At 41.3% G+C, this 27620-nt stretch overlaps 1 protein-coding gene across 3 annotated transcripts in view; it reads left to right on the plus strand.

The window, feature by feature from the left end:
* Window positions 1-27620, plus strand: part of LOC147683718 (uncharacterized) — a 665741-nt gene that overhangs the window by 596359 nt on the left and 41762 nt on the right. For all 3 annotated transcript variants that reach the window (XM_086944090.1, XM_086944092.1, XM_086944091.1), the window contains exon 9: window positions 17538-17700. In XM_086944090.1, the coding sequence (XP_086800216.1) occupies window positions 17538-17700 (163 nt within the window). The remainder of the gene's footprint in view (window positions 1-17537; window positions 17701-27620) is intronic.

The raw sequence follows: 27620 nt of genomic DNA on the forward strand, positions 1-27620 counted from the left end.
TAATGTATCCTCGAGTAGGGGGTTAGCTTACTTTTTTAAAGTTATAAGCATTGGCCTTGTGACTTCTATAGAAACTATATTTGGTGTCTTGCCGGTGTTTTTTCATTCGATTTTTTCCAGCATCTTTGATGAATTGTGCTTAATGCTCACATTAGTTGCTGGTGTGCTTGTATTAATTTGTTTACTTAAATATGGATGCACATTTTGTAGCAGACAACAGTATTTCTCGGCTGTTGCTGGTCCACAACCGAATGCTTAGTTACTATGGAGCGCTGCCTCTTGCAAGGTTGAGTGCAGTTTATGGATTATCGTTTCGATTCTCCTTTTTCACATGCGTTCAACCTGTCTTCCATTGCCTGAGCTGTGATTTCGACTGGGTCCTGGATTTGTGTCTCTGCAGTATGGTGTCTCCCAACACAGATTATGATCAGCTGATGAGCCCCTTAGTTGCTCATGAATTGCTCTGTTCTGGCGGCGGGATTATGGCTTTAGCAGCGACACATGGAATAATGGGACGTTGGAATGTTTTTGCAGCAGCGCATGACTTCTTGGCACGCAGTTACATTGAAGATGACCCGAGTTTTCCTCCGATGATGATAGAGGCTCCGGTGGTTGAGGAACATGTATGTTCATTCCCACTATTGAATTGGATGGCTGAAATGTTTTCAGATGAGAACAATGACTTCCTGTTGGAGGCTGTTGCTACATACTGTGCTTATTAGCTGGTGGAATAAGACTGTTTGATTTTTCTGCCTATTATTTATTATTTAGTTACTGCTTTTTTATCAAACATCGAATAATTTTTTGTGTAAAATTGAACTTGCCTCTGCTTTTTAGGCTTGGAGTCTGCGTTCGTAATTTGCCCATATTTACATTATGTGCTTTGGTCAAGGAAATGTGGCGTGGGCTGAGCCTTGCACTCACACTGTGTTAAGTTACCATGGGTTTATCAGAAGCTTAAACGCCATTTTTGTTTTCCTGCTCTGGTTTGTACACAACACACACTTGCAATATTGTTTAGAGAAGGCTGAGTATTTTGCTTCATATGGGAATAATTTGATATACTACATTTGTAGACTGTGTCGCTACTTAGTGTGTATAGTGAGAGCATGAAACATCAAGGTTATGTTGGATACTGTGTGTGTTATTTGGAATGATGTTCGCACGTTTGAGGCATAAGAGATATGCAGCTGTGGCGTCTCTTATACTTGCGCGTTTAGTAATGAAGTGTGCAGGCATGACTACATACAGTTTGAGAACATTTGCATCTTGACAGTTTGTGTAGAACTCAATGTGATCCTCTACTGCTGAGTAACAGAGGTATAGGTCTGCCTATGTAGTCGTTTGTGATCTTCTGTAGTTATAAACTAACCTGCTAAGTAGGGAGGGTGAAATTTAGGTATATTATAAATCTGTTTCCCTTTTGCATTATAGGATGCTTTCTCCCTTTGTATTTTATAGAATAGTAACAATGCTGACAACTTTGTTCCTGATAACATGCTTGCTTGTATTATGTAAGGTACTGGGCATGAGATTACGGTGTTAGAAATAAACATTTCAAAGTTGCAGGTGTGTTTATTAAGTACTTGTTTTGGACTTGTGTAAGAATGTAACAAAAGAGTGCTCTTGTATCTACCTTACCTGAGGTAACCTAAGTCGCATGTTGTGGGTTGACTAATAATTGGTGTTTTTGCTACAGGAGGAAGAACCAATGAGTCACTGATTGCTAGTCTGTTAGGGGGTTTGGTTACTAAGGTGGGGTTTGGAACACTGTAATTCACTGAGGTCGTAAGTCTTTATGCACAGTTGTGTGTAGGAGCAGAATTACTGCAACAGTAGTTACAAGAAAAAGGCTCGATAAAGGGCCTTGAGTTTGAATAAAAATATGAAATTGAAGAATAATTGATGAGTGCAGCCAAGAAAGGGAGCAAGTGTGCAAATTTCATAGTGCCTTCGGCCGGGGTAGTTGTTATAATAAAAAGCGTCGATAAAGGGCCTGTAATTTGAATTAAAGAAGAATGATTGATAACCCCAGCCAAGAAAGGGAGCAAGTAGGTGTGTGTATGTGTGGATGATGTGTTGATTGAGCAGAAGATGAAGAAGGTGAAAAATAAGAAAGGCTGCAGACTTGCAACCTTTGTACTTCTTTGTAGGGGAAGTGCCTGTTTAGTTTTCCTGTGCATGTATATATATATAAATATATATATATATATATATATATATATATATATATATATATATATATATATATATATATATATATATATATATATATATATATATATATATATATATATATTCATTCACTGAAAAAACCATAGGTTTCAGGCACGTTATAGTTAGAAATTAGCATTTAAATAATCTTAGAAATTCACTGAAAAAACCATAGGTTTCAGGCACGTTATAGTTAGGAATTAGCATTTAAAAAAACCTTAGAAATTCACTGACAAAACCATAGGTTTCAGCCATGTTATAGTTAGGAATTAACATTTAAAAAACCTTAGAAATTCACTGAAAAAACCATAGGTTTCACCCATGTTATAGTTAGCTGGACATTTCTCTCATACAAAACCATTGAAATTCCTCTGTTATAGTTAGTTCAGCTAACTATAACTCGCGCGCCTGCAATGCACTGCTGATGACGTCACATATTACATCACTTATGACATGGTCAGTGACATCACTCATGACATCACTGATGACATCTCAAATGACATCACTGATGACATCACTGATGACATTATCCTTGTGAAAGAGTGGGGGGCTAGTGTTGCGAGCAGGACTTGAGCCGTGAGGGCAAAGGTATTCCTTACTCAGCCTTCTTTACTCCTGTGACGCCGTGAGGGGAACGGCATTCTCCATCGCCGCCACGCCGTGAGGGCAACAGCTGTAGTGTGTCCGATGATAAAACTACACTTCCCAGCTGCCTTTGGGGCGGCGCACATCACCCACGCCACCAACGCACCTGGAGGCGCTTAAAGAAGGCGGAGCGCCTAGAGCTCTTGGGGGCTAGTGTTGCGAGCAGGACGTGAGCCGTGAGGGCAAAGGTATTCCTTACTCGGCCTTCTTTACTCCTGTGACGCCGTGAGGGGAACGGCATTCTCCATCGCCGCCACGCCGTGAGGGCAACAGCTGTAGTGTGCCCGATAAAACTACACTTCCCAGCTGCCTTGGGGGCGGCGCACATCACCCACGCCACCAACGCGCCCGGAGGCGCTTAAAGAAGGTGGAACGCCTCTCGCCCCATGAGTCGCACGCGGGAGCATCGCGGGACAAGGGCGGGGTAGTCTGTGGCAGTCCGGGGCAGGACGAGGCTGGCCTGGCCCAGGCCCCCTGGTCGTTGCTACATAGACCAACCACATGTGCCAAGTGAGATCTCAGATTCTTTTTAACTTTGCTTTTATTGTATTCTTTCTCTTAATTAACTGATTAGCACCACCGTTGGGCTCTCCGAGGTGACACAAACTATACCTGTACTGTACTCAGCGCCTCTAGCCCTTTATAACTAAAAACATTGAGATCTTTTGCTAGTGCCACCATATCCAAGCAAAAGGCCACACTGGATAACTGCTTAGTGAAAGTAGTGAATAAAATCAATAATGAGCGGCGAAAATCGCTAGGTAGGGGGAGCCCCCCTGCTTTACCTTTTACACCCACCTCACCAACGACAGAATTATCACTGGAAGATGGATGTGACCCTGCTGATTTAACAACGGAAGTGCCAGTTATACTTGCACCCATTCAGGACATACTTGATACATCTAATGACATTCCAGTACAGCGCTCTCCAGCCCCTAGAGCACTGAGGACTTGTAGGAAAGTGCAACTCAAACGGGGGGGGGACCATAACAAGAGAAAAGTTGAAATAGCCCCCAAAAGTACCATTCCTGATGTGGATTCAATAGATAAAAAGGACACAGTTAATTTGAATAAAGAGCAATTTGATCTTTTAACCAGCATTATAGAGGAAAAGCTAGATAAGATCATTAAACCCTTAATAGTTAAGCTTGACCAGATGTCAGCAGAGGTGTTAAGATTGGGTGAACTTCTGGATGCCCACAATGACATGGGCGAAAGATGTAGGGGTGATGGTAAGGGCCCCGAAGTTAGTAAAGATGCATTAAAGACACACAATGGGAGGTTAAACATAACTAAAGAAACTACGTCTGATCCCCTGCCAATATCACGCCAGAAAGAACACGTAATACCAGAATGTAAGACGGGGGCAACAGTAGTAAAGAAAAGTCGTTCTATTAATCTCCTACCTGACTGTGCACCCTATGTAGTTGTTTTAACTAACGTACCACCTTCTGATCCAAATCCGAGTCAGACTCAGCAAGAATCACATGAATCCCTTAAAAATAAAACAGTTTCTTGGTTGCATAAGCAATGTGGGTTCCCAATTGCCTATTCTGACCAAATACTTACTACCAGAAGGGTAAATTGGATTGGCAATTCAAGTAAGACTTGCTGGGGTGATTACGTTATTGTCAACTTTAAACATCCCCAACATGTCGCAACTGTTTTGTTAAGAGCGGCCTCTCTGATATATGACGAGACCAGTGTATGTGTGCGCCCACTTGGCTACTTCTACAGTCATCTTATTAAAGCACCACATGCTAACAGTAGAGGTAGACCTTTTACTCCTACTTTCATACCCACTCAGCTCCCAATTTTCGAGGTTCCGGTACAGAATATGTATCAAGCCCTGAGTTCCTTGGATATAAACGATTGACATACACAGGATTGTGAGTCCCCCGGGTATGTGATTCCTAATAACCAGGCAAATGAATCAAGCGATAAATGCATAGAGCCGGAGCGAATTTTGATGGCTGATCTAAGTATGATTGATATAGGGGACAAAACTGTTTTTATTACAGAGAGGGTGGCAATTGATCAAGGTCCCACAGGTGTGGAAAATATAAGTGCTGGTTTAGACGAGGTAGAGTATAGAGGAGATGGTATCATTTGTTTTAATGCCCAAGACCAGTCCAACTGTTGCAACTTGAGGGGGACATCAATCATTAGTTGGAATATAGCTGGCTGGGCTTCTAAGGAAAAAATGCTGGGGTAGCCCGATTTGATTAGGTCATATGACATCCTGTGTTTTCAAGAAACCTGGTGCTCTACAAAACCGAGCCTTGACGGGTTTGTAAGTTACCATCTAGAAGCAACCAAGTTGCGGTATGGTAGAGCCAAAGGTGGTTTGCTTATCCTACTGTCTCTGAATCTAATGCTGACTGTTGTTAAACATCTAACTGTAGGGGCACATTCGCAAATCCTATGGATATGAGAGAAGAAAGGCAAAGAGGTGCTTATAATCAACTTTTATAATAATACTTTTGATAACACACGGCACAAAGCAATAGAAGAATTAGAAAGTGCCTTATTGAAGCTTGCACCACAGGCAAAAACTACTTTTGATTTTATTTGGCTAGGTGATTTTAATTCTTCGATCTGCCCAATGTCGCTTTTCAGGGTGAGCGGGATACAAAATAACAGGGGTGATAATACACCACATTTCCCGCATAATAGGTACGGGGAGGCAATCAAAATAACAGGGGTGATAATACACCACATTTCCCGCATAATAGGTACGGGGAGGCAATAAACAATTTGTTGTCAATCTATGATTTAGAGCTCTTACAGCCTGCCAAAGATGCTAAGGGCCAAATAATTCCGACCTATACAGGCAGGAACAGTAATTCTCATACTGACCATGTTATGGTTTCATCAAGTATTGTGCCATATTGTCTGACCCCGGTTATCGATGAATCCCCCTTAAGTGACCATAACTGTATCACAATGCGAACGGAGATCTGGAAACATAGCACACAACGGATCTCTAGAACTGTAGTCAACATTGAACCGCATAGATTAAACGCGACAAGGTTAAGGTGGAACGGGGAAAAATCTGAGAAGGTAATGAGCCTAATTGTATCCAAATCCATAGTAGATATTAATGGTATCCTGACACCAAGGAATGCTCCATTTCTTATAGTAGATAATTTTATTAATATTAACAAGACTGTAGATACCATATTTACCAGGACCAGTAAAGAGAAAACCGCCCAAAAAAATGGATGGTTTGATCATGCTTGTACAGCCCTCCATTCCCAATTCAAACAGGCTCTAGCCCTTAGACCCAGGGACAAGGATAGGGTAATACTTCTGAGACACAAGAATAAAACAGTCCTCTCCAAAAGGAAGAGGTAGTTGCAGCTAGAAGCCTGGGACAATTTAGCACAGGCAGCGGATACTTCCGATTGCTGCCTGTTTTGGGCTACGGTCAACTCCCCCTTTCTTAGGGATGATAAAGCCCCTCATCTTGCGTCCAATGTCAGCAGTGAGGCTTGGGTAACTCACTTTTCAACTATATTTCAGGCTGTTGGCCAAAACAGCGTAAATCTAAGATCTTGGCCTATAGTTCCTTTGGACAATACTTTAGCTGAGATGGAATGCAGTATTAGGGCCAGCAAGGGAGGTAAGGCCCAGGGACCGGACGGGGTTCCTATTGATGTTTATAGGACTCTCCCGTTGTTAGGGGGCCCTATACTTACTTTGGTTCTTAATGCCGCAGTAACAACCATGATTCCGCCAACATGGGGAGGCTCTATTATTGTCCCTATCTATAAGAAGGGGGACAAGTCTGCAGCATGTAATTACTACCCAATCAGCTTACTCGACTCATCAGTGAAAATTATGAGTAGAGTGCTGCTGACCAGGTTGGAAGAGTGGGGTGACGAGAAGGGGATTCTGGCGACCTCACAGTATGGTTTTAGAAAGGGCCGTGGTACATTGGATCAATGCTTAAATCTAGATTTACTAATTGGCAAATACACTAAGGCCAAGCGCAGCACCCTATATCTTTGCTTCGCTGATTTAAGCAGTGCATTCGATTGGGTCAACCATTCTATTCTATGGCCTGTCCTTCTAGACCTTGGTGCACCAGAAGGAATTATTTTCTTTTTAGCTCGCTTATATGGAAAGATGCAAGCCTGTGTGCGCTATGGGGTAAGTGGGGAGTGTACCCCTAATTTTAAGGTTCAGCGAGGAATAAGACAAGGTTGTGTTCTCGCCCCCCTGCTATTCACCCTCTTTATAAATGCTGTTGACAAGAGTTTAAAAACAGTTAAAGCTGACACACTCAGGTAAATGGGTCTGGAGTGCCAGTACTGCGTTATGCAGATGATGCTGTGCTTTTATCACGGACCCCCATAGGACTCCAGCGCCTGATGGATCGTTTTTCAGCTTTTATAAAAGAAAGGAAATTATTAATTAATAAGAGCAAAACCCATACGATGATTTGTGGTGCTAGGACCAACAAAAAACATACATTTTTTATAGAAGGGGTGATAGTGCAGCAAGTTGAAAAGTTTTGTTACCTGGGTGTGACCTTCTCGAGTGATGGTAGCTGGTCCAAAGAGCTTGTTAGTGTAAGGTCTAAAGAATCAAAAAATGCATATGGAATATTTAAATTCGCGTAAAAAATTGGCGATAGACGAATTAATGATATGATGCAGATTTATAAGACAAGGAGTGTCTCGATTGCATTATACGGGGCAGGGTTGTGGGGTTATTCCAACGTTGGCAGTTTACAAATGGAAGAAAATATCTTCCTTAAAAAACTCCTCTCTCTACCTGCTTCGGCCGCAACTGATTTGATCCACAGGGAATTGGGGGCTGCCTATCTGTGTGACCTTGTTTCATTAAGGCCCTTAATGATCTGGCGTGCCATTTGGCACAAGGAAGAGACACTTCTTAACCAACATGTCATTAAGGACTGTCTTAACCTAGCTAATTATACCAAGATCCCTTGGCTAAAATATACTGTAGATATTTTTCGGGCTATTTATGGTCTGGACATAATAGAGGATCCGTGTGCTGCAGGAGATATCCCTAAGCAGGAATTGAAAAATACATTTATGTCGTATCAAGCCATTAGGCGCCTTGTTAATAATGGCCACCTGACTACTGTCAACCTCTACAACAAATACATTGACTGCGAAGGCCCTCAGTTGTACTTAAGCCAGGTAACTAGACCGGCTCACAGGTTTGTTCTTACAAGACTCAGATTTGGACTGGCTCACGTTCTGGTGGCCTTTCCTCATCCTAAGAAACATCCTGTTGGCCCCTGTCCATGTGACGGGTATTCAAAACAAAGCACACTGCCCTTTATGTTAATTTGTACCTTATTCTTGAATCTCAGGTTGGTCTATCTCAAACCAATGTTTATAAAATATGGAATCAACAGCGTTGATGAGGCCATGAAATTGATTTATAATGCGAACTCGTCGGATATATGTAGTTTTTACTGCTACTTTTATATGTAAATCTATTTATTATCGGAAAAGTATGATGTTTTAACTTTTTTCCTTTTTATCTGTATACTATCATGTAATTGTTTTTTGCTGTATGCATTTATGGTCATTTGTATAATATGAACCGAATAAAGCTTCATGAAATGAAATGAGTGGGAGATCTCCTTTCAGCGTAATATAACCTTTGATACACACATTGAAAAATAGAAACTAAAAATTTCATAACAATGGAGATACCAATAAGAGTTACCACAGCCTGTTCAGTAATTCTAACATCTACATACACATCCACTCATTCACCAACAGTTCTATATAGTCAGACATACATGTACTCAAATCAAATCAAAAAGTCTTTTATTCGATTAAACATTTTGTTAATCATAAAAAGTACATCATAATTTTTAAAACATAACCTCATAAAAAACACATTATTATTATTACAATGTTACAGTACGATTAAGAAGCATAAAAAAGGGGAAATACACTTGAAATCATCTACATAGTTAATACAGATTTTTCAAAAATTTAGGTCTTCATTTCTTATTGCTTTACGAATTGTTAAACATGATTTCAAAAACATGGCTAAATTCTTTGCCACGTATTGTGATTCAAGCTGTTGCAATGCTAGAAACGCCGGTCGACAGGTCCTCAGCCCCATCTGACGCAGCACTGGAAGGACCCAGCGTTTGCGTGTTATGGCATAGAAATGGCAGAAAAAGACTACATGCATGGTTGTTCGGGACGAGACCTTATCACATGGGCATTTCTCCAAGTCATGAGACCAATTTAATGGGTTTGGAAAAGTCACCAATCGAAAAAACAAATTAAAACAGAACCTGGTTAGTAGGTATTTTTCGTGGTTGGATAAATGGTATGTGAGAAAAGGCTGTATACCTGGTGACACTTGGACCATCAAGATGTGAGCGTTAGTTTGCTTGGGTACTTCGCCGCACAAACGAAGTTCCCTAAGATGATTAAGACAGTGACACTTGAGGGTTTTTCTGCTTAACTCACTGATTAGTGATGGCTCTATGACACATACATGTACTCACTCATTATGTGTACTCATACACCTATACATCCTGTTACACACAATACTCATCCATAGAGTTACTCACACACATACTCACACATGCAAATAAACTATCAAACATCCATTTACTTGCATATATAGCGATACACACACAACTACACTTACTTCTACAGAAACATACACATACTCATTCTCTTAAACAATCACTTATAGAAACACATACTTATTTATATAGGAACTCTTCCAATCTGTCACACTCTCACATATACTCACTTATATACATCAATACTCACATATACTAGTTTAAAACATATGTAGTTACTCATAAAGATACTATTGAGACAGTTGTTCACTCACTAACACACCCATACACACACTCACCCATTGATACAGTCCTGCACACATACTGTGTTCAAAATACATACAGTGAGTCAGTCATTCATGCATCTATGCGCTAAGTAATACCCCCACTAAACCATATAGATACTCATACTGATACACAAAAATCAACTAATAGCCCATATAGACACTTATATAGCTACTCACCAACCCATGCAGCCACTTATACACAAAGTGAGACACTGATACAGATATTTATATATTTAAACAATACTCGCTAATACATGTATCCAGTAAGATACACTTAATAAGTCAGTTATACAATCAATTTTACAAAAAAAAGTCATTTAGACACTTATTTACCCATTTAATTTTCCATCGACCTTTATATATACATATATAAAAAATATATATTTTTCAGAAAGACACACATTCCCTGGATGATGTCATGAGTGATGTCATTTGAGATGTCATCAGTGATGTCATGAGTGATGCCACTGACCATGTCATGAGTGAAGTAATATGTGACGTCATCAGCAGTGCATTGCGGGCGCGCGAGTTATAGTTAGCTGAACTAGCTATAACGGAGGAATTTCAATGGTTTTGTATGAGAGAAATGTCCAGCTAACTATAACATGGGTGAAACCTATGGTTTTTTCTGTGAATTTCTAAGGTTTTTTAAATGCTAATTCCTAACTATAACGTGCCTGAAACCTATGGTTTTTTCAGTGAATATATATATATCCACCAAAATCCTTCACAAAAATGAAAGGGCTGAGGCCCAGCAGGTACAGGAAGGAGGCTTTAATGTGTCAATGTCTCATTACGGGCGAATGCATTTCGGCATAATAGCCTTCATCAGCGCCATGAGAAAACAAGGGGAAGGGAAAAAGAGCACACCTTTGAATGTCCTGCCGCTGCTGGATTGGCCGCGGCTGCTCCACCCCCAAAGGGCTCCGCCTGTTGTAGTCCTTACTGTGGGTACTAGGACTACTGGATCCAGAATACAGCAATCCGATTCTTGGTCCAGTGGCGATGATAAATAACTGGATGAGCCACATCACAGGACGATGTGCCCCGTAGTCCCACATTGTCCTCCTGTTGTACTCAATCAGAGCCGCCTTCCGTCCATGACCGCACAACCACTGTGTCCAGGCGTCTTTTCAGCGGGAGTATATATATATATATATATATATATATATATATATATATATATATATATATATATATATATATATATATATATATATATATATATATATATTACAGCAATACTGTAGATAACATTTTACAAAATAACATCTGATAAAACTCATGAAAGTCAAAAGCTTATCACAGTCACAAGCAAATCATATCGCAGCTCTATTTAAATCCCATTTTTATCACTGACATCACAACAGATATGTTTTATCATAAACCAGGTGAAGAGCAAAAACATCCTACGTTTATTGGTTTTTATCAAAGTACAGAGATTGCAATGGTGGTTATAAAATGATCTGTGAAGTAATAACTTTGAGGACAGGGTTGAGGGGCGTGGATTTTCAAGGTTGGCCAGTGTGTTCATCAATAGACTCTCTTTTAACAATTCTCTTAACAAAATTTGCAGTAATAAAGAACAAGTCATTTTTGGTAACATTCTTTCTCAAATCCTAGTTTCCTTATAACTTTTGAATATTCCCCAGGTGTCAAACTGAATCCAGAAATTACTTTGTGTGCTACCATGATGCACACATGAGAACTGAAGAATGCAATAAGATGGAACCAATTAGATAAAGTGTGGCCAAATAACCTAGTAGTCCACTGAGATTTGGAAGTATGTGGAGTTGGGGTAGGCAAATAAGCCCCACCTCTGTGTGGGTCACCTGGAGGTAATGAACATGGTGTGCAAGATTACACTACCTTACTGTGAGTCTGTGATTCCCAGTGTCTGCTGGGCTCTGACTGTGGGGGTGGTGATTGGAACCTATGGTAGAATGCTCTTGGATTTCCGGATTTCCCCATGCCTTTGACCCGGTCAGAGGTCCACCTTGAAGAGGTGCAGATCATGCCTGAACTCTCCACAGCTCGTTTTTCTTAATATAGAAGTTAGTAATATCGATAGCAAAAATATTGATGTTACTAATATCGATATTTATATGAGTTTTTATGTATTTTATTATGTATATGTTTATATTTTTTGTTAATTATTGTACTAGTTTTAGAATATATGTATAAAAATTTTAGAAGTTAGTAATATTTTTTTAATTAAATTATGCATTTTAGTACCGTAGCAGGTTGTGGGTTTATAGGGTAATAGGGTGGGAAGTAAATTAATATTATTATATAGTAATTAAAACATTTTAGGAATTGGTACATTTTGCATTTTAGTTCTGTAGCAGGTTGTGGGTTTATAGGGGAATAGGGAGGGAAGTAGTTTAATTGTAATTAAGTAATTATTTATTTTAATTTATTGGTACTGATAATTAAATTTTATGTTAAATAATTATTAATTGGTGAATAATTTTTATTATTGGTAATTAATTTGTATTAATTGGGTATTTGGTAATTATATTAATTGTTTTAATTTATTATTGAAGTGTGTTGTGAGTTTATAGGGCAATAGGGTGGGAAGTAATTTAATCTTAATCAAGTAATTATTTATTTTATCAGAAGTTTTTGCAACCCTCCGTTACAACCAGCACCTATGCCGTGTGGATAAGTGCTTGAACACCCCACATAGGGTGGGAAGAGATCCTTATATACTACAATACAACATCATTCAGTTCCCTTTACTCTACAGAGCTTCAGCCTGCGGGGAAGTGGGGGCTATTAGTAGATAACTCACCTTCAGGACAATCACTAATTTATTTCCTTGAGTGTTCTCCTGGGAGTGGTTGGAGGTTAAAAGGGAGCACAGCTGGAACCGCTTTTAGATCAATCAACAAACAAAGGTGCATGTGACTGCCTAATCCCAAGTTTCCAAAGAGGTAAAGTGAGATTTAACAGTGGGACTCAGACTGTTTGTATATTTAAGAATGTGTGCTTTGTAGGAATGTCAGGTTCATCTGCTTCTTCTTTAAGTAATTCCACTAAGAAACATTTAAAGAGCACACACAACAAGGTGAGTTTTTTTAACACTAAATAGTGAGGGTAGTTTATTACCATCTGACAGAAACCATTTTATCAGCCTTAAAAAATAAAGCAATGGGGTTGATTCACAAAGGCATTTATGGGTACGGGAAGATGCACTAATGGAGTCCCTTTTGCGTACTGTTACATGCCTTTGTGAATCAGCCCAAAAATGTTCCACTCTCTGGGTTAGATGTACGGCCTTCCATTTTGCGAGTCACAAATTGCGATGTTTTGTGACTCACAACGTGCGACCCGCAAAATGGAATGTACAAGAGTGTCTGAGACACTATGTGCGATTCTCAAATGGGTCGCAAGGGACCTGCCTCGTTAATATTCATGAGGCAGGTTGCAATTTGAGACCCATTGGGAATAGCCAGCACTCACAGGGATGGTGGCTTGCTAGCAGAACAGCATGTCTGTGACTGCTTTTTATATAAAGCATTTTTTTTAAATGCAGCCCGTTTTAACATAAACGTTTAAGTTTAATATTTTAAGTGCAGGCAGTAGTCCGTGGGACCACTGCCTGCTCTTAAAAAAAATTTGCACCCACATTCGCAAAGTGAAAGGGGTCCCTTGGATACCCCTTCCTTTTTGCGACTGGTCGACCAGCAACTTACCATTGGCAGTAACGTGCAAATGTTTTGTGACCGCATTTTGGTTACAAAACATTCGAACATGGCACTGCAAGTCACTATTCGGAAGGGGCACCCTTTCACACCCCTTCCAATAGCGAGTCGCAAACCCTATATTGCGAGTCGGTAATAGGTCACCGACTCACAAAATAGGGTATGTACATGCCATAAACCTATTTAGCGGTTGCAAATGGGCCGATTTCCCATTTGCGACTGCTAAAAAGGGTCGTGCACCTGGCCCTCTGTTAAAAGTGCAAATAGTGGGCACCCCTTTCTATTTGTTTTAACAGTTCATGAATATTCCAATTGTATTCCCATTTCAGATGTTTTGGAGCCAATTCACTAAGGCTTGTAAGAATACTTAAGATATACTTTATGAGTACTATTTAAGTACTTGTACACACCTTTTAAAATCAGCCTCTATTTTACAACATTCAGGGCCCTATTCTGATCTTGCTGGGAAAGCCCTAAGGCCGACTTGTGCCCCGTAGAACTTTCCGAGCGATTGGGTCTGCTGGGCTCCAAGCGACCGAGTACGATGCAATTCAGCGCTGACGGACTCAGGTCGCTCGGACCCCCATTGAAGTGAATGGGAGCCTGTTGTACAGAGCGTACATAGGATTCCATTGACGAAAAAGGTACGTCTTGGAAAAGGGAACCCCTGTTCCGGGGTCGCCTCGGTGCACCCATCACCGTGCATCCATGTGAAGGAGGGACCCCTCGGTCCCTCCACTGGCTGAGTCGTAGGGTCCCGGGTGAAGGGGGATCCTTCACGGACCCCTGAAGTATGCTTTCCAGAGCTCCGACTCGCTCCGGCTGCTCAAAATGCGCATCGCAATCGCTCGGTCGGAAATTGTACGCATTGCACTGTACGCGTCAGCCATTTCAGAGTCTCTCAAAAGGCATCGCTGACGGGTACGAGTCAGTCATAGCTCGAGGCTAAGAATGCATCCTACTTGCTCGCTCTTACAGTGGTACAGGTCGGTCTGAAATCAGGGCTAATAATTAGACTCGCGCTTCACGGATGTGATTCGTAGCCCTTCCAAGCAAGATCGGAATCGGACCCTCAGAGTAAACTAAAATTGTTCTCACTTTTTTTATTGAAAGGCGTAAGTGTTTTACCCCAGCTGAAGGTGCTATATATTTTTTTTCACATAAATTTGGACAAAAGCCAGTTAAATCTATCATAAAAATCTATGTCACCAAATGCATTCTAACTGCCATATATGATGCTTGAATATGGGTATATTCTAATCCTGTCCCCATACAAACCAAAGAGAATAGGTGACTCGGAAGGCTTCTAGTTCTCCCTCTACCAACCTCCACTTATTCTCTTCAAGAAGATTTATACCTAAGATGCATGATAAAACGAGATAAAGCGTGTCCTTTTATTACTGTGGGTGTCAGTGTGGCACAACCCAGAAGCCTAATATAAAGATATCCTACAATTGGACAATGCTCTGACATTAAGTTTACTTCTGAATGCTCTCAATAGTGATGTCATCAATGCTGCAATTGAACATGTCAAGGTTAATGGTATATGTTAGGTCATAAGCACTGCATGGCTGGGATGAAAGTTTTGGCTAGTTTACCTACATTATAATTTTGATTTCAGTGGTTTTTCGGTTTTGTTTTGTAACCATAACTGCACTTTCAAAGTGTGTTCGTTCCGTCAATTTTAGAGTTTCTTCTTTAAATGGGCACCAAGAGATTATAACAAAAGCTAATCTTAACTTCACTTTTACCTTGTTTTTTTCAGTTAATTTCTAGGTTTTCTGACCACATTCAACTGCTCCTTGTGTCAAACCTTCAATTTTACAGCCAACTACCACAGTGCATGTACTTCATCCTGTGAAGTGGGTTGACTCCACGGCGTGGCCAGGCACTGTGCCTAACCCGGAGCCGGTGGCAATCTCTGCAGCCCACAGCCCTCTGTTGTGTGCAATAGGTGCTGGCCACAGGGCCTGGCCAACTTCCAGGCACTGCACAGAACCCCTCAGTTGTTAACCCTCACAGGTTGTTTTTTCCATTCTTTTTGGATTTATGAGACCTTTCACATGATTTCTGAACCTGCTCCACAACCTATGATGCACACCTTGAGGGGTCCGCAAACTTGGCTTCAGATGTGCAGAATCCACAAATGAGCAAACATAGGTTCATGAAATTTTCCTTTGGTTCACAGTCCCTCGCTTATGAGTATTGTACTGGGTTTGCAGCTACCTGCCAGGATTCTTGGATCTTGGAGGCCATGGTGAGAACCCAGAACCCAGTTGCAGGGTCCCCAAACTTCACACCAAAATAAGTCGTTTTTTTCACAGCTGGTGAATTTTGGACCCCCCTCTGCCTGAGCCTGTGGGTCAGGTTGTACTCACCTTCCTTCCTTATACACCCTTTCTTTTTTTAGGATGCAGAGATCAAGTCCTTGTGTCCTTTAATGGGATCCATAACATTTTCCCCACATGTTTTGTTGCCAGCCAATTAGTTGGCTTAGGTTCCTTAGACCAGATCTTCGGTTCATGGGCCAAGAGAGACAATGAGAGAAAAAGCTCCCTCATCCAATCAGTTTTTTCAGTATTTTGTTTTTTAATATGTGGGTTTGGAGATCCCAAGGTACTGGTTTTGTGAAGCTCTGTGAAGTTATTTGTAAATGGCACCAGAACCCCAAGATGGTGATGTAAGACCATATTGCTAAAATAGTGTACAATGGTTAGTGCCAGTAGAATTATGTGATTCTCTGGCTGCAACGTTTAATGTATAATTATGGGCTTACTGCATTTGCCTCATAATTTCGTAAATAATTTGCAAATTTTAGCACAAAATAGTCTTTCTCAAGTATATCACAATTATACTGCCAGAGAATTTGCCACATAATGCCAGATAATGTGCTTCTTCATGCTGTGTAATTTGAATAACCCAGATGCATAATTTTAGGCTCCATTGCTGCATAATACCACTAGTGGCCTTGACGATGGTAAACCTCTGCAGAATGTGATGAAATCCATATTATACTGGGAATGGTGGGATATTTTCCTTATTTCACAGTTCACTGTGAATTGTGGGTCTTTATACCACTGCATTTTGTGCAATAAAAATGCCCATTGCTGGCACTGCTACTGCCCTCCCGCCTCTCTAATCGCTCATTCTCTGTGTTCTGTTTCTCTGCACTTTCATTTTCAACCTCATTTGATAAGTATTTCACTCCAGGCTTTATGCATGTTTTTTCTCACCTTCAACTGCCTCACATCTATCAGTAGCTGAGGTTTCCGACATCTTTCATCTTGAATTCATCCAGCAAACACCTCCCCCTTTATACCACACCCCAAATTGTTTGCTACCTGACTTTCCCTCATTTCGTCTATGTTAGCGCTCTATCCATTCCATGTATATTCATTCATTCAGAGAACTTTATTTCGATCACTGTGGATCATAAAAGTACAGACACGCAAGACAGCCAACATCACACATATACTTAAAAGTACAAATATAAATAACAATAAATGGGGCTATACGGATTCCTTATGCACTCCATGGGCCCGATTCACAGAATGAACTTAAGACTAAATCCTAAACCTACTACTATTTTGGTATTCACAGAATGCACTTACTACTTTTGGCATTCACAGAATGAACTTAAGACTCAGTCCTAAACTTACTACTGTTTTGATATTCACAGAAGTTAGGATTTTGTCCTAAATTTGTCTTAAGACAAACTTAAGACAGACTTAAGTTAGGATTTTGCCTTAAGTCTGTCTTAAGTCTGTCTTAAGTCTGTCTTAAGTTTGTCTTAAGTCTGTCCTAAGTCTGTCTTAAGTTTGTCTTAAGACAAACTTAAGACAAAATCCTAACTTCTGAGGATACCAAAAGTAGTAAGTTCATTCTGTGAATGCCAAGAGTAGTAAGTGCATTCTGTGAATACCAAAATAGTGGTAAGTTTAGGATTGAGTCTTAAGTTCGTTCTGTGAATCGGGCCCCATGATCCTATGTATAATACTCCTGGGCTAACCTCAAGAAATAACATAAATGTTAAAACAATCAAGTACGATCCTGTTAAAAGCAATATCAACTGTTATGTTAAAACCTTTTTTAATATTCATATTTTAGAGCAGATGAGAAGAGTCTTCACGGAAACCCATTCTCAACTGGGGATGACACTGTTTACTTTACTGTTGTGGATTCAGAGGGCAATGCCTGTTCCTTCATAAACAGCATCTATAGGAATTTTGGCACCGGTCTAGTTCCTGCTGGCTGTGGGTTTGCATTGCATGTAAGTTCAAAGATTTGAAGGTAGGTTTACATTGCGTGTGAATACAGCTGTGGTTCAGGTACGTTTGCGGCTGCATATATACAAACGCCTGTTTTTACGTTACAATGCTCCTTGCTTTAAAGAAATGCATTTGTATTGAATTGTAACTTCTTTGTAAGGTCATGCATTTTTCGATTTATTGTAGTGAATCAGTTCTTCACTCAGCACTTCCAATGTCCAATTTAAGTATCACTTAAAATGATCTTCAACACAAGAGAATTTCTGTCTTCTCGACACTCAGAGGATCCAACATATACATTGCCATAAACCAATACCTTTTTTTCTCATTTTTTGAAATGAAGTTCTTTTCAGTGGACAGCATATTGCAGTTGCCTGCCCAATCATTCCACTTTCATATGTATATGCACAGTCAATGCAACCCTTAAGTGGAAAAACAAAGCATTATATGCCGCCCAATTACTGCACATCGACCTGATCTATCAAAGGGTCTCACGGATACTTCTAACAGCAGATTTCTCACCTTCAGACTATCCCCAGCTGTCAGGTAGGACCCAGACACTTTTACAGCAATTGTCCCAAATGCAGATAGCTACCGCCATGTGGCTCCACGGTGACCCCATTCCGACCCAGAAGTGACAGAGCAGTACCGTATATAAGCTCTACCCCAGTGCACTGCCGCCCCTCTCCGCAACTTCCAGACAGATGCTGAGCTTTGCTCCCAACTTTGTCTTTTAACGACTTTAGACTTTACTTCAGACAGAGTGCCTGGTATAATGTCGCTCCCCAAAAAATCGCAGGATCCAAGCAGTGCTGTGACTGCAGAAGCAGATGTCAGTCACTGACCTGCACAATGAGTGTCTTCTGTGTTTGGGCTCACATCACAATTTGAAGTTGTGTGATAAAGGTGCTCTCATGCACCCAAAGGTTCACCCCGGAATCAGGAGGTGGAACTCTACATCATCGATTATTCTCAGAGGATAGTGGTCAACACATAAGTCTCACTACAATTTTCTGTGTCGCAGGAAATCCTGTTCAAGAAGCTGGTCCTTCATGAAGTCTTGTTCCTGCTTAAAGTCATCTGGTAACACAAAGTCAAAGATGCATCATACGCACTAACAATCCATGTGGGACTTGACCCTATTCCCCATGCGAAATTAGGTGAGAATCTTCGAGGATGTGAATCGAAAGATCATACCTGGCAAGCATTTTCTGATTAGGATCTGGACCAGCTACTGGCCCTGGCATGCATCAAGTTTCCTGGCCTGTCTTCAAGCCCGCAGCAAATAGCAGCCTTTAAGGAGGCCATGCTGTAGCTTAGCCATTTCTGATGCTTCTGACATCCTCTGGCATGCCTTTTGACTCTCTGAGTAATATGGGGCCCAAGTTGGACTGCTACCTCAGGCCCTTTCTCTGCATCAACTGACCTGGTGGGACCTATTCCTGGGGCCATTCTGACATTGGTTCATACTTCCGCCCAGGACCCATTGTCCAAGCCAGTCCCTTCTGTGCCACTGCTGGTGCCGATTCCACAGGAGCAGGCTCACAATGAGACTCTTGAGGCCAATGTCATCCTACAAAATTATAAAACGCAACTAGTCAATGTGCAACCAGATTCGAAATCTTGGCCCTCGACCCCATAGCTGTACTATCCGATTTTAGAGACCTTAATAGGATCTGACTCTGACGCTGTTAAGGGTAAGCACATTTTCTCTATGACACTGGTGATGATGAGGAGGAGAAGGAGGGGGAGGAAGAGGAGAAGGAGGAGGAGGTAGACAACTTTCTTCAGCCTTATTATACTGATGATGGACTATACCTGGATTAGCAAAATGTCAGTGGACTGGATACATCCCCATGCACTGAAATGGGCTCAATATGTCCTGGCTAGGGCACCACAGACCATGTTGGCACCAATGTAGTGTTTTGAAGGCATGCCTGGATGAGATCAAGCAGGTTTAAGATAATGTCCCAGTACACTTAATGGACATGTCCTCTGACGACTCAAGATTGTTTGGAGGAAAGGCTGATTCTATGCTCGGACAATTTAAGGACAGTTGGGCCACAGTATGATCCAGGGGTCTCTTGTTGTCAGGTCCAGGTGTCCTCAGGATCGTACGATGCTAAATGGGTTCCACCGCTCGACAGCCCCTGGGTCTGAATGATCACAGACACACAGAAGTGGTCAAGCGAGGGATATCAGGAAGGGTAGGAAGGGAACTGCGGGAAGAGGAAGCTGAAACGAGAACAAGGCACTATGAGTCAAGCACACACTTTAGAGACATTATACCCAGATACAGTGCACAATGTACTTCCCCACTAACTAGAGATATTCGTATGCTTATTACCTGTAGGGAGGGAAAAGGTTGGCTTTGCCTTGCAATCAGATTGTAGAACATATATCACAGATCTAGAATACAAGAATCTATATGTTATCTTTCGGATCAACTGTACATGACCTAATAACACTCTATTGTAACATACACGTACCAACTGTAATAACATCAATGGCTTCAACAGAGGGCAAATGGGAAATAGCCTGCCAGGCGAAGCTCATTAAGCCCCTGTTGTAGGAAAATCCACAAAATAGAAAATAATCGTTAGTCTCAGATACCACAATCAAATAAACCTCCGGGTTAACCTCACCTGGAGGGTTTTACTGTGAGCGGTTTAAGCTGGATACTCCACATAGGAATACTTGACCATACATATACTTGTGCCCAAAGAAAAAGAACGCTGAATACTTCTTCAGATTAACTAGTATGGCCCACCTGTCCAGAATGAGCACTTCCCATGTACTCAAAGAACCTCCGTAAAATATAAACAAAGTATCTTCTACTTCATGTAGCAATACTTAAGTCAATACCCCACTGGTCCAGAGGGCTGTGGAAATTAGCGTCACAGATTCGGAGGTAATGCTTAAGAAACACAGAAATACAGTCTGAGGTTCGGATCCGGGCAGTAGTACCACCCAAATCAATATCGCTCTCCAGACGGGAAAGTCCAGCTAGAATACCGCTTGCTAGTAGTCACAGAACAGAACCTCCTCGGAAACTCTAGACCAGAGCCTCAGCCGAGGGCTCCACTTAACACACTCCAAAAGCTCCGTTACAGCGAGCAGAATGCTCAAACGGAGCGCTCAAGGAACTAGATACCTGAACGTCAAAGTCTCACACAAAGGATACGCTGGAAATCGAGGAACGATATCCTACCGTGTCTTCGATCAGCTTACAGAATCAACGGCAAGGCGCTGTCGTCCCCCGCTCCGTAATGAAGCTTCCGCGTGTGACGTCATCGGACTGAGGCGTCGCGCGCAGTACCAAGGATCATGGGAACTGTAGTTTCCACCTGTAAGAAAATGTCTCAAGACGGTGTTCGAGACTGCCCACCTCCGTGGGACATGACACTTGTCTCCCACAAAGCAGTTCCACCAACAGTACAGGAAATGTAGGTGTCATTTCAGGCCACCAGATTACAGACAACCCTAGCCCTCCCAACCTGTGCAGCTACAGCAGGCCCAATCCTTTTGGAGCAGGAATCGTGTTAGTGGCGGAGGCCAACTACTAGTAGAGACAGCTCCCCTCTAACTCTTCCTTCTGTGCTGCATTGACTATCAGACTGTTTAAATTTGTCCTTACTAGTCAAGCCAAAATATTCAGTTTATTGTGGGATAAATCTCCTAAATCTATACACATTTTAAAACACATCCATATATACACAAGTAAAACATGATATTAATGCATATATCAAAGTCTAAAAAGATATAGCTCAAACTGAAATATACATGGTATTACAATTTTTATTTTCATAATTGAACTTCGTGTATGTCACATTGAGGTTAAAAACCTTGTTACACTATATACAATGGTCCCACAGGTATCAGTTCTCAAAATTCTCAGAACAATTTTGAATTGGCTAATCCCTAGATTTCTGCAAACTGGAGCAATCATTTTTGTAACCCCTTCCCTGCAGGGCATATTCCCCTGCTGTGCTGGGGGAGGGGGGGGGGAGCGCGAAGCGCCCCGGTGCTCATGACGAGCTCAGCCTGTCATGAGCCAAGTGGTCGAGTGCTCATGACGAGCTGAGCTCGTCATGACCACACCCGTTTCTTTAGAACACTCGCACAGCAGGGGAATTTGCCCAGCGTGCGAGCGTTCTAACGGTCATGGCGAGCTCAGCTCGTCATGAGCACACACGCACTGTGGCTCATGACGAGCTGAGCTCGTCATGAGCATGGAAGGTGTTAAGCAACAGAGTAAGCATTACAGAAGAATAATAAATGTGCGACTGTCTCAGGATCAGATTTGCAAGCTGGGAAAATAAATGCTCTGGTTTTAGAAACATTAGACTAATGTTCCCTTTTGGAATCCAACATCACCAGAGAATTACAATCAAAATTTCAAGTAACACACAATCTCAGACTTGTCCACAACTCATACATACAACCCCAAAAATCAAGTATAGTGCCACAAGTTTACTAACTGTCTCAGATATTTAATATAAAAATATCATTACAAAAATCAGTACACATATAATATGATCTGATCCTTCATATATACAGTATATTTCATAAGAAAGCTAAAAGATTAAAAAATATTCTTCTGTTTCATTTAAAACACATGACAAATCACAAATAGAAAAAAGAGAACACACAAGACGATACACTCTGCCTTTAATTCATCTGCTAATTTGAACATATAATCAATATGGGCGCATAATCGTTATAGGGTTCTCATCTAGTGTGCCAGCATGTTCCACAAATTTAGCCTCATAAATACGTCTTACCTCCTATTTACAAAAATTAGACCATTTGCCACCAAAAATTATTTATTGCTAGAGAAATTGAGATACAGTGATTTGGCCAAAGGTGGAAGAATAAGATCTAAAAATAAGCTGAATTTAATTTAATAATTTATGAGCTAAAAATGCAGTGGTCAGTGCCCCATGTCTCAGGCTTAGCAGGTCTTGTTCTCATTTTTATGCCCAGTACTTTTCTTTAATCTGATCTTTAGGGATTTGATGAACCTGTGTTGCTGTCTTCTACAATTCACTAAGCCAAGCATCTGCAATTTCTGTCCGTACAAATTTCAACCAAGGTTCATCAAGGCTGACCACCTTCTCAAGAGCCTTTCTAAACTTGACAATCTCCTCTCAATACCATAGTCATCTCCAGTATAATCAAGATCTCTGTGAGATTGATTATATTCAATGTCCATGTATAATGATATTGATGGAGTGCTCTGGTGTAGCTTAATGAGATATCTCAAAAATGTCCTCTCCGTTGTAGGCAAACTCTGGCCATACATATGACCTCACAATTCCATGCCTTAGAAAGCAGCTCCACAGACAGTGTATTGTATATCTGCAAAGCTGGTGTTACAGATTCTAATCAGGATGGATCCATGGGTCTTCAGTATGCTGGAATTATACTGCGACAGCTTTACAGCGCTTTTCTTCGATATGCATATTGTATGATATATTATGAGACAGTTGAATGTCAAAATAATCAAATGTCTTCACCCTCTCTAGTTTTACCCTATCCAAAGTAGGTACACCTCAATAGCCCCTGTGAGGGTTAAAGGTCATAAATTATGCTTTGACCGCATTAACGTCCTACCGCCTCTGTTCTCAGAGGACTCAAAGTGATCTAATGGAGTCTGTAGGCCCCTGGGTGTCTCGGAGATCAGCAACATGTCATCCATGAACACATGGGCCGAAACCAGAGATTTACATAGTTTTGGTGAATCATTGCCGCAGCCACTTAGAAAGTCCACTACTCTATTTACATGTAGTGTCCATAATGTTGGGACTTGTAGAGAACCTTGGTGTATTTCCTGCAGAATTGGATACCCCCTGTTAGCTCACCACGAGGTCCCATCTCACTTGTGTGTATGTTCTTTCATGCAGCATCATCAAAATATACACCAACTATTCCTAAACATGGATAGTCCTCTTCATCAAAATCCTATATGAGCTGACCAAGAAGCAACTCCTGTGAAGCCTATGGGCTCACTCCACCAAACCAAGGCTGCTACAATGGTATTGGCGAGTGGGGTGCCAGTTTTGGACATCTGCCAGGCTGCGATGTTGGCGGTAGCGCACTCATGAAACACTACTTCTTCCTTTAAAGTCCAGTCTGACAGGAGGGAACCTTCTCCACTGATACTGCAAGGCTCCCTAATCTGAGTGCACTCCAGAGGTAACCCACAGGTGGGAAGTGCTACTGTGGTATTTGCTCCTCATCGTCCCCTTCCCCCACCTCCCTGTTCTGTAGAGTGGGCTCCTGAACATCATAAAAAGGCTCCCAGCTAGATTTTGCCATTTGTTTATTATACTCTGTATCTAAGGGCATGGAAGGAGAAATATTAAGAAACTGACATCCATGCACATGGGTGACACTTATATGTGTTTCCTCTCCTTAAATTCCGTTTGGGTATGGAGTCATCGTGGAGCCACTTGGATCCGGCTATCGACACGGGGGAGTATTGCTGTAAAACTTTCCAAATCCAGTCTAGTGCCTGGGAATATTTTAAAGGTGAAGAATCTCTAGTTAGATAGAGTATCAGCCACAACGATCATTACTGAAGGCAAGTAACTTGTTCATTTTCTGCATTCTGCGTCTAAGAGGAAATGTGTTGATACTTAGGGTAGAAGATGTCGTCTAACGGCTCAAATCTGGGGAACCGGGTTCAAGTCTTGGCAATGAAGCTCAACATACCGTGATTCTGGGCAAATCACTTAATCTCCCCGGGCATAGGCAAAAAAATGAATGTGTCCTTGTGTAACGCAACTGGTGCTCATGTAAAGTGCTCTGATTCCTTCGGATCAGGTTCGCACTATATAAAACTCTCCGGAAAAAATACCACCATTAGGGACCTTATTTATTGCTCATTTACATTGTAAGATTCAGGTGGTTTGTCTGTATTCCTTGCATACTTGGTATTAGTGTAGATACTATACATATGTCCCATAATGCAATGTTAGCTAGCATGCTCACTTTTCAAGTTGGAGAACCACTGCAGTATAATGTGGCTAAATGCTCACTGTCACTTGATGAAGTAGTACATTGAACAATCTAAAATGACCTATTGGGCCTATGAACAAAGGCATTATGGAGCATGTGAATATGTACCAGTTGGATGTTTCAAAGTAAATTCACAAAGGCATGCACTCTATTCTGCTTCTGCACCACATCACTCGATGCCACTGCTCTCTATGCTCTCTATGCCAAACTGCACTCTTTTGTCAATCTATGCCTCAGCACTCTATACCTCTGCAGTCTGCCACTGCACTCTCCTCTGCACCACTGTAGTCTACAACACTGCTCTCTGTGCCACTCTACTCTGCTGCACTCTATGACACTGCACTCTATGCCATTCTACACCACTGCACTCTACTCTGCAACACTGCACTCTCCACCACTGAACTTTGCAGCACTCCACTCTAGACCACTGCATTCTATGCCACTCCACATTACACCACTATACTATACTCTACACCCCTCTATGCTTCTGCACTCTCTCTACGCCACTCTACTTTGCTTCACTGCTTTCTAAGCCACTGTACTCTGCACCACTTCACTGCACCACTTCACTCTACACCACTTCACTGTACTGTGCACCATTCTAGTCTATGCCACTGCTTTCTACAATGCTGCATTGTACGCTGTGGAATTCCATGCCGCTGCACTCTACACCACTCTACACCAATGCACTCTACACTAGTCCACTCTACTCTACGTCACTCCCAGTAACCCACTCTATGGCATTGCACTCTACTCTAAGCCATTCTGCTGTACACCACTGCACGCTATGCCGCTGTACACACTTTGCACTATACACCAATGCATTTTACGCCACTCTTCGCCACTGCACTCTATGACACTCTACTCTGTAACACTGCACTCTAGGCCACTAAACTCTATACTAGTTACCTTGCACTACTGCATTCTTTGCCACTACATTCTTTGACTCTGCACTCTATGGCATTGCACTTTTCCCCACTCTACTTTGCATCATTCCACTTTACACCACTGCACTGGATGCTACTGCAGTCTGCTGCGCTATATTCTATTCTGCACCACTCAATGCCACTCTACTCCACTGCACTCTGTGCCATTCTCTTCTGTACAACTGTACTCTACACCACTCTACTCTACTCTGCACCACTGCAATCTACTATGCAACATTCTAATCTATGCCACTACATTCTACAGTGCTGCATGGTACACCACAGAATTCTATGCTGCTGCACTTTACGCCACTGCACTCTTTGCCCCTCTACGCCATTTTACTTGACATCAGTCCACGCTACTTCACTTCACTGTACACCACACTTGTGACTCCACTCTATGCCTCTCTATGCCATGCCATGCCACTCTTTGACACTCCACTCTTCACCATTCCACTCTACACCACTCCACGCCTCTAACTTTTAGCCATGCTAAACAGCAGCCATGCTGGTGAACAACATGGCTAAAACAGATTGGTAAGGCCAACAGCTCTTGCATTGGCGAGGTCTATTGGCTTTGCTAATGCTTGTTATTTGCGGCCAGTATTATGTGCCATTACATAGCCATCCATCAATTTTCGTCATGTCTAGGTTTTGCCTTTCACAGGCCCATGCTGGCCTGCGCATGTTCTTCAGCTTGTGGCCAACAACACCCTTCAGAGCTAAGGAAAATTGACCACACCTGAGTTGCTGCCCTAAAAGCATCTCATATTTATCATGTAACTCACTCTGCAGGCCCCCCATTACTCCGGCTCCCTCCTACTTTCAATATACTGTTACCTAAGATGGCACCGCACGCTTTTCCGCACGTCCCACCATGACTTATTTATTTCACTTGTTCTTTTTGACTTGTAGGTCATTGAACCCTAAGGTGGCTTCTCCATTATAGCATTATGTGTCACCAAAATACTTCAGAAGATGTAACAGGATGACTTCCAGATCCAACGACTTCTTCAACTTTACAGTTGTATTTTTTAATTGCTGCTCACTTACCTTCTTTTATGATTGAAAAACCGAATAAGGATTGTATTGATTGGTTAATTTCCAGATCCAACGACCCCCATACCCCCCCCCACACACTTTATAGCGTTGCTTTGTATATGCAGCCCAAATCTCTTTGCTACTGCATAAGTGCAGAGGTCACATGTTAAGCTCATCTTCTCTACCTCTGTTTGAACTCGTGGCTTATGTATCAGTTTTTTTTTTACCCTTCTTGTATATCATTTCCCCATGCAGATTCTTTCCAAAACGTGGGGGGATTTGTGTAGGCAAAAACCCTGTGTCAAGGCGCTTTTTGCTATTAACTGGGTCGATGAATGAAATCTAATGCAAAACATTTTCTGGAATGCACATGGCATTAGTAGCCATTTGTTGAAATCTGAGTGTATTTGTTACATGTTTGAAACATCCGCGTAGAGGAAATTACAATTATGATCTGTATATATGTGTATATATATATATATATATATATATATATATATATATATATATATATATATATATATATATATATATATATATATATATGTATATATATATATATATATATATGTATATATATATATATATAATCAGTGACAATGCTAATAGATATTGACTATGAAAGATCATTTTGATCATAGGGACTAGATCATTAATTGCATTTTGACTGGTGTAAGGAATTGCCCCATCAGACATTAACTGTTAAAGTGATTAATAAAGGAGTCACTTTCAACGAATGCTATAAATATATAATGTAACGATTGGTGGAAAAAGATGTAGTAATTAAGAAAAGCTCTTACTTATTTTTAATTACTAGAGCTAAGCATATAATCTTGTCACGTGATCCTGACAAAGCAATTGGAGATAGTTGAAATAGTAGCTTTCAAATTTTCCACTGGCTTACTTCTCAACACAGCTCAAAATTGTTGATA

Source organism: Lissotriton vulgaris, chromosome 11, assembly GCF_964263255.1.
Source record: "Lissotriton vulgaris chromosome 11, aLisVul1.2, whole genome shotgun sequence".
Classification (NCBI taxonomy): Eukaryota; Metazoa; Chordata; class Amphibia; order Caudata; family Salamandridae; genus Lissotriton; species Lissotriton vulgaris.